The sequence below is a fragment of the Notothenia coriiceps genome, unplaced genomic scaffold (assembly GCF_000735185.1).
Source record: "Notothenia coriiceps isolate Sejong01 unplaced genomic scaffold, NC01 NC01_scaffold00026100, whole genome shotgun sequence".
Taxonomy (NCBI): domain Eukaryota; kingdom Metazoa; phylum Chordata; class Actinopteri; order Perciformes; family Nototheniidae; genus Notothenia; species Notothenia coriiceps.
The window spans coordinates 350135-359115 of record NW_011358801.1 but is presented as its reverse complement, the minus strand read 5'-3'; the positions used below and the strand labels follow the sequence as shown (position 1 = coordinate 359115).

Sequence of the window (8981 nt, the reverse complement as noted above, 5' to 3'; positions counted from 1 at the left end):
AAGTACAGAAATAATTTGACAATTTATTAAATTCATTCTGATTTAGCAGCTTGACATTTCCTTGATTTTATAAATATAGGAGTTTCTTTTTCATTTTAAATTGGTGTTGCAAATGTATCCACAGCAGGTCAGCCATCAGCTTTGGCTGAAAAACAAAACGTGTGCTTGCGAATGTGCAGATTTCACCCTGAACTGCGAGGAAGTTTGAGAAGTTTGTGCAACATATTTTATCATGCAGAGAGCAGATTTCAAGGGCTCTTCTGCTCCATGAGAACCACAAATACACAAAAGCACTGAAAGAAAAAACAGCCATTAAAGCCTTCAGTAAGGCACACATTTGTAAACAAATTCTCCTCTTGTTTAGTAATATTTTACGTCAAAAATATTATGAGCCAGAGAGTGACCTTGTGTGAAAGGCTGAGTGACGCACAGATCGTTCACAGTTGAGAGATTAAACATAAAAACGTCCTGACAGCATTTATCGGTCTCCATATGTGATTGTCTCAAAGATCAATGCAAAGTGCTGACCTTAACGCGGCATGTGTCTGTCAGCATTACCCATAACTTCGTTTTCCAGTCAGCGACAAATATCATTGAGCTCTTTAGAAAACCCTTTTATTTTATTGTATTTCGAGCAAATTGCGTTAAGGCGTGTTTCGTTCTTTTTTCCTCCTTTTGTTATTCAATAGGAGTTACAGTCTACTGGTTTCCAATCCGCACTGGAATTTAACCCTGAAACGCCAGCAGCAGTATAATGGCTGTGCTCCCTGTTGGCCCCTGCAGGCTCCGTGCCGGGGCCAGACAGCCTGCCAGCCCCGGCTCCCCTTATCAACCCCGGGGCTTTGGCCTGGACCATACACCGCAGAGTCCCATTAATCAGGGAAACATCACGTCAAACATGGCAGACTGAGCGAGGAGCTCAAAGCTTCACAAAAGTTGCATTGCGCACAATAACGTGAATAGCCTTTGGGCAAGGTTGTAGCTTTATCCCTGTGTGTATACCAGGTACATATAGCTGTTAATTCATATTATTTTATTGTATTTTATCCACTGTGGTATCAATACTCTGCTCCTTGCTTTTCCTTTCATGTTGTAGTTTTGCTGCAAGATACTCCGATTTTTTCCCTTTTTGCCACAGTGGGAAAAAGTGGATTTTGGGCAGCAGTCTTGCCAAAATTATTTTTACTGTAATTTGACAGGTTATTTTAAATACATTGTAAATGTATAGTGACAAATGTATTCGTATTTATATATAAATATTATATTTACATTATATATATTAAATATTACTGTATTTTGATCTGTTTTTTATTGTTAGTGTGATGTTAGGAAATGTTTAATGTTGGTGTGTGTACCTGCTTTAAACTATAATCTGGCATATAACATCTCTTCTCTTTTTGAGATTATTGTATTTGTATGCATGGTCCCAATTGTTGGCTAAACCCATATAATCCTATTTGGGAATAACGTTGTTTTACTCCAAGCTGCCTGCAAATGCATGCTACAATAATGTTTTTTTTACGAGTTGCACAGATCTAAAGGTCATTTTATGGAGCTTTCTCTCTGCTTCACGTATTAAAACGAGGAGGCGTGCACCTCCTCATGTGCAGTGGTTGGAAATGCTGCATGCGTAAATGTCTGCGGTTTGCCTCTTGTTATTATTGCAGGCTCCGCAGGCCTACCACTTCTTCCCTCACACACCCCTTAAAACACGGAGGGATTCCCTCTCTGCTGCAAGAGTTCAACCAGAGATACTGGAGCATGTTTGAGGGGCATTTAGCATCTGCATTAAGTTCTATTGTTGGTTTAAACTGCCCACAATGTGGATAAGCACTGCTTGGGATCTATTTTCTTTTAAATCTAAACCCCGTTTGCCTCAGGACAAACTCTTATCTGTTATTTAATTGAAGAATGGATACACCTAATTTCCCTAAACGCCTTTTAACATTTACACAATGACTCGTGTTACAGCGAAAATGGAAAGGCTGAGGGCATGGCGAAATACTGCAACATAAAACAATGATGAAAAGCAGCTCCAAAATCAAAGATAAAAAAGAAAGGGGAACCCCCATAAAATAAAGTTTAAAAATCACTTTGTTTTCATAACCCTCTCCCAATGCAAACACCAGGGCAATTCCTCCATCATTAAATCTGTTAACCCCCCCTGGAAAAAACCCACACGTGATGGTCCTAAAGAAAGACAGAGTCTGATCATTACACTCAGTCGCGTTTAATGAATGCTTCATAATAATTATAAAAAGAAAAGAGAGGGAAAGTGCTTCAGAAATCCACCGTTCAAGTTTCCATTTCGAGTGCAGTTGTTCTATATAATATTCACAACAACAACAACAACAAATCAATATACAAGAAACCCCAGGAAAAAGTCACAAAAATAAATATCCAGCTTCATATAAACAACCAGTGACTTCAAACTCCATGTCAAAAAGCTGACCTCAAGTATCAAAAAATGAGTGAACGAGGAGAAGGAGGGGGAGGAGGGGGGTGCACGCTGCAATTGTTTACATTGATAGCGTCACTGTCAGTGAGCTATTTGTCTTAACGGTGAGAAAGGCCCTCCCAACAGGCCATTACCACCACCTCCGTCCCTCGGCCGCGCATTGTGCGTAGAATAGGCCGGTGCGACAGGGGTGGGGGGACCTGCATGCTCTGGGTGAGGCTATTCCTCTTCTTCCTGTGCCGTGCAGCCTATGCTTTTGACATGCGGATTAAAGGTTGAAAGCTCTTGCAACACAGCACCCTCTCAACCCCCTCCGTTTTACTGCAAGCCTGCTCAGCTTGTGTCAGAAACAGCCAGTTTTACGCGCTGGGGATAAAAGTTCAAGTTTGAAAATCTCTCTCATGGCTGCAGAGTTAATCACGTGGTTAAACATATGCATCCACGCTGATTCAGGCGAACTCACTTTTTCTTTTTTTACAATCACCCATTTTCTACAATCCTCTGAATGAATGCAGCGTGTGAGGGGCTGACATCATCCAGGCTTTGGGTTTGTTGTGGTGTGGCTCGCCATAAGCTGGGCCTCTCTTTGTCGCAGACTGAAAGCCTGCCAATTAGCAAACCTGTACTGCCATTAAAAACACACATTTACGTAAAATACCTGCATGTAGGTGCAGCTTCAATCACTGGATTCACTTCCTGTGTGTGCAGTCTGTAATGAATTAAAGGGAGTAAATCAATCAGGGACACTACATTCACTGAGCGGCCATATTCCAAAGGCTACATTAAAGATAATGAGATGGTGATGTTCGACATATAAAGAGAGCAGTATTTTAAAACTGATTGTATTTTGGGTGTCAAATAATAGGAAATAATTGGCGTTTTTCCAGCTTAGATCGAGACAATTAACTTCAGCTGCAAAGAGAATAATGAACAACAGTGGCTTCACGGAAATTAGCATATTATTAAATTCTTTTTTTTTAAATCAGAAAACCAGAATGGCATGGTTAGATATTCAAATATCAGTGAAGTTAATGCAGTTTGGCCTTTGTGTGTAGATCCAAATGATTTATTTTTTCAAGTTCTCTCAGACATCATTTCACAGGCTATAGTCAGAAAGCTAAAAACAAGACCCCCCAACAGTATCAAAGTGCCTTTAAGCCTATCTCTTGTGCTTTGTCGAATTGTTTCAGAGTAGCCAGAGCTTGAAGATGTTTCACGCTGTTTTTGGTGCTGTTAACCCCCCCATATGGGCTGCTAAATCCCATCCCATCCACTGCCTATAGCTTGGATATTGGCATACTGTTTGTTTAGCTTTACATTAGTCCTGCATAGAGGAAAATACAGTTTTGCACCAAAGAGCTGACGTGCTATAATGAAGGTCTGAGCCTCTCTCTTTTTGATTGTCTGTACATAAGGCCTGTGTTGTGTCTGGGCCTGCGTCTGTGCACTGTCACACATTTGCAAACCAGGAAATACTCAGCAGAAAGAAAACCTGAAAGACTGAAAACCATCAAGCACTCTAGGAAAAGAAAGAAAAAACCACAACCAGCAAGAATACACTCCTGCCAAATCTAATAAAGGCTTTTCTGTGAGTATAATAAGATAGATATTAGTGAACCAACTTTTTTAATGATTCTCTGAAATGTAGGGCATTGTGGTCAGCATGTCATGAAAGAAAACAGCTTTGACATATACAATTACCAGGTGGCACAGAATGGGAAACCCTGATTTTTTTTTTTTTATTGATTTACCAACTAGCCCTCAGTCCCAGCTATAGATAGCCTAATTTAAAGGAGTGCTTTTTCATTTTTTTTTTTCAACATTTCCTTTAAGCACACACCCTGGCACCATACAATCCAACAGGTCGAGCATAGAAAAAGCGAAGAAGAAAGAGTCACGTAGAAACATATTGCTTAGGATTGAAAGCTTATTTCAAACAGTTTTTTTAAGCGTAAATCCACGAGCAGTGTCTCACAGTCCTGTTGGCGTTTTCTGAGGCTCCAAAAAGGTTGTTTTTTTCTCGATCAAACTTCAAAACAAAGCGGAATGTAAACCCATTCACAGAAAATTGGCTGCACACCGGTAAAGTTGCGAGTGGTGAGCTCACGGAGAGGTTGTCGATGGTGAAGGCTATTGTTTTTAAACCCCTGCTCAGTATTTCCTAGTCCTCTGAGCGGGTGGGGGAGGGAGAATCTGTCCGCCTGGCTGCCACCTCCACACGGGGTGGGACGGAGGGGGAGGCCCGGCGCCCCTCGGCGACTTAAGGGAGTAAGCAGGGCACAAATCCCCGTCGCTGCCAACAACCAGCGACGGCGGGGAGGGGAAATGTGCCATCAGGCTGAAAAGCATTTTAGCAGGCGATGCTACAGTGCTGCGTTTGCGTCTGCTCGGTAAATCCTCCGTGGATACTTCCTCTGGACGAGAAGAGGACGACGAAGAAGAGGAGGAAGAGGCAGCTTGGTTGACCCTGTGTTTTGTTTGCGTCCTGGAAACTCGAGTTTTTTTCCCCCCCAGCACCGGAGTCCTGCAGGTTTTGTTCCCCTCCTCAATACAAGGGGAGCTCCTGCATTCCTGAGGGCTGCAGGGGGACCTGGGGGCCACATCAGGGCTCTTCGCTGTAGCTTTAATCCTGAAATAGCCCCCATGTTTGAGGGGATACTGCCCATTGCTCTCTGTCTTATCTCCTTTGCATTTGGCTGCCTGGCTCTGGTATTCATATTCATCACAGCTTTCCTCCACTTTAACTTTCACATTGTGGAGGTTGAAGGGGGGTGTCCTGCCGCGGTCCGGGCGGGGGGCCGCGGACACAGAGAGCTCCTCTGGCTCGATTTTTATTCTCTTCAGCGGAGGGGACAGTTTCAGGCTGCTGGGCTTCGACTCCCTTTTTTCGGTGCATCTGGGGCGCTTGGTGTGTCTGTCATGGTCACACTGAAGTGTTCTGCGTGAGGGGGGGGACATCCGGTTGTGTCCCGGTGAATAAGGGTCCACACTGTTTGGATCGGACTCAAAAGCGTTCCCCTTTTTGTACTCGAATAAAAAGCTCTCTCCCATGAGACTTGAGTTAAATCTTGGCGGCTGTAAAGGTCCAAAGTCTTTTCTAGCTTCACTGCAGTTAAACTCACATTTTTTCTGTCTCCTGTCCCCTGGTTGTGACGCGGAAACGTGGCCCAGTGACTGGTGTGGTTTCTCTTGGGGCTGGTTGTAGTGAAACGTGGGCTGCAGTACCAGAGGGGCTTTACCGGTACTGACACTTTTGGAGACAGAGCCAACCCGGGCCCGTCTGAACCGGATGCTCTGCACCGAAACCCGGCTGGAAACAGAGCTGGAGTCGGACTGAGAGGAGCTCTCCTCTTCATCCGAGCTGACCTCTGAACTCTCTGACTGCGTGTCATCTTCATCCTCCTCTTCCTCCTCTTCCTCGGAGCTCCCGGAGTTGCTGGTGCTGGAGAAGCCGGACCCAAAGTCTGAGTCGGCCCGGTCTGAGTAGGTGCTGGACTCGGTGTCGCTGCTGTAGCTCTCCGGGAAACCGGACTCGTTGTGGTGGTGGTGATGATGGTGGTGGTGGTGGTGATGATGGTGAGGTCTGGGGTCCAGAAAGAGATCCGGACCGAGGTGGAAAGCACCGAAAGAAGTCCCGTGGCTGGATTTGGGTTGCACGAGCAGCACCGGCGGTACGTGTTGTTGCGCGTGTCTGCTCCTGCCCCCCTCGCGCCTCCTCTTCCTTTTGTGAAGTAGGTCGCCGGCTGAGCGCGAGAGCCTGGACTGAGCAGATATGGCGGACTGAAGCACTACCGGCTGCCGGAAAAACGCTTGCCTTTGGCTCAGAGTGACCCGGTTCCCTGATGTTTTCGCTGTTTCATAGTTTTTAAAGTGTTTGTGACCGGACTTAGTCGCCGAGCGGTACTCCCGTCCGTTCGTTTTCTGGTAAAACTGAGGTAGTTTGGAGTCGGTGAGACAGGGAGTCAGCTCCTTCCTCCTGCTCGTTTTGTTGAGAGGTGTCTCCGGGACACCGTGCAAACTGAACCAAACTTTCTCCTTCCATAGCTCGGTGTCTGCACGCCCCTGGGACGCGTCCTCAGCCCCGGGGGAGCACGCAGCTTTCGCTTTCCTTTTGTTGGACTTTAACACCCGCTCCGTCTTGCAGGAGAAATATAGAGCCTCCACGTCCTCCCGCGATATGAGCGTGCATTTCGCGGCGTGGAAAGCTATAGAGTTAATCGCTTTGAGCCTCCGCAGCTCCTCCAGGTCGCAGTGGTGCTTCTTCACATTCAGGTGGTCCATGCGCTTGTGCACCGTGGTCCGGGGGATGTTCTGCAGAAGGTCTGTGAAGACCTGAGACAAAGCAAACATTTGCTTGCCTTGGATGAGCAGGTATCCCAATCTCACTCCTTGCATTTCCTCAAAACCACACTCCAGGTCTCCCATGTTTTATGTATCCAATATTAATCCATGCAGTCTCAGTATGCTATGGATTTACCGGTGAATGGCACAGAGCTCATCCTGCTCATACCTTTAATCCACACTGCTGCATCATGAAATGCAAACTTTGACATTAAATGGAGCTGCCGGTGTATGTGACAGCATCCACCCGTCGCCTCTTGCCCCGGTCCGGCATGGTGGAGGAATGCGACGGATACGTCCACCAAGCCGGGGCTGCTGCTACCTGCCTCTGCCGGCTCCACTCCCCTCTGGTCGGCAGCAGGACGAGGGGTAGGTGTACACCACTGCCTCAGCCAGAGGGATAAAATAGCGAGAAGAGAGAGAGAGAGAGAGAGAGAGAGAGAGAGAGAGAGGGGGGAGAGGGGGAGGGAGTTGTGAGGGTGGAAGGGAGGGAGAAAGAGAGAGAGAGAAAGAATAAGAGCTAAAAATGCAGCTGCTATTCTGGCTGCTGGTCGAGCCACAAATAAAATGACAGAGAGGGGAGGTGCGCCGGTCTGGAGACACCTTCATCAATTAATGCCCTCCGAGTCGACGCCCATTGGACGCGGCTGACAGGTGATGCAATACAAATGGATATCCCATCCCCACCCCCTCACACACCCCACTGATACAATGCCCAAATTCTTCACTGTTGGAGAAAATAAAGCAAATTCATATTTCCAGCTGCTAAACCAGAATAGGTTTATGAGTCTGCAGAATGTCACGATAAGACTGGAATGCATTAAGTGCTGTTCACTTTTCACGTCAAAATGCATGCAGGAGTATGCAATCGATAGTGTGCTGCTGAACTGACTCCACAGTGTGTGTTAACGCAGCGCAGCTTAAACAAAGACATTTGCTTTTTACACTTGCAGAGCTGCTTTTCCACATTTTGCCTGACCACGGCTCTACGTGCTTCTTTTGGCTCGGGCTTTTCGTCCATACGATTTTCTTCCTCGATGCTTGACTAAATGACCTACACTTTTCCTATATTTATTCTGTGAGGGCCTATATTAATGCGTCTGTTTTTACCTTACTACATCGACATTTTCAACCTTTTCCCTTTCAGTGTGTGCGTCTTCCTCCCTGTGTGTGTTTGCATTAATTTGAAATGTGCTCAGCAGGGTGTTACAACGTTCATATAGTATGTATAGTGTGTAGTTAATTGCTATAATTGGAGATAAAAAAAAGTGCCTTATTGTCAAACACTAGAAATTATATTCAGGCGAGTTTAGTGGACTCGTGCTACACCGACAAATCCCAGTTAGATTGTAGCTTGGTGAAACAAGGCGAGCAGTGATTGGACAGTAAAAGTGCAGAGTCAGGGTTGCTTTTCCCACAAAGATTTTCAAGAAAATAAGTTAAGCCATTAAACAATGTGATTAAGATTTCATAGTCAAAAATAGGTTTAACCAATAATTATAACATATTAAAACATATAGGCTATACGTTAATAATAGTATAATCAACAAGTATAGCTTTTCATAACGGGGAACAGGAACACGCACGCTTTGTGTGGATTAATGCAAAAAGATCACTTTAGTTATAGGACCTGATTTGGTGTAATATTTTGTACACATTTTAACATTTATTCTGTTAATACGTAGCCTACATATTGCATGTGCACGCCGAGGACACCACACACACACACACACACACACACACACACACACACACACACACACACACACACACACACACACACACACACACACACACACACACACACACACACACACACACACACACACACACACACAACGCAATGACTTTTCACCTAATATACACACCAGGATATGCGCACACACACACACGCATAATCATAAAGAAAGACGCACACTTTGAGCCAAGTACGCACGTGCACCACACACACACACACACACACACACACACACACACACACACACACACACACACACACACACACACACACACAGAGTATTATCAGATTAGCAGAGGTCATGTGACACAGGAAGGTGTCTGAGCCTCAGGGTGCATTGTGGGAAAATATTCTGCAGGTGAGGAGGAGGAGGAAGAGTGTGTGTGTGTGTGTGTGTGTGTGTGTGTGTGTGTGTGTGTGTGTGTGTGTGTGTGTGTGTGTGTG

The 8981-nt window shown here is 45.4% G+C and overlaps 1 protein-coding gene across 1 annotated transcript; it reads right to left on the bottom strand.

Annotated features, from left to right (window-relative positions):
- Positions 1-2278: 2278 nt before the first annotated feature.
- Positions 2279-7206, bottom strand: skida1 (SKI/DACH domain containing 1). The gene has a single exon (XM_010784066.1). The coding sequence runs from the start codon at positions 6881-6883 to the stop codon at positions 4610-4612; it is 2274 nt and encodes a 757-aa protein (XP_010782368.1). The 5' UTR covers positions 6884-7206; the 3' UTR covers positions 2279-4609.
- Between the last annotated feature and the right edge of the window lie 1775 nt (positions 7207-8981).

Coding starts and splice junctions, on each gene's coding strand:
- skida1 (XM_010784066.1), bottom strand. CDS start 6,883: ATGGGAGACCTGGAGTGTGGTTTTGAGGAAATGCAAGGAGTGAGATTG.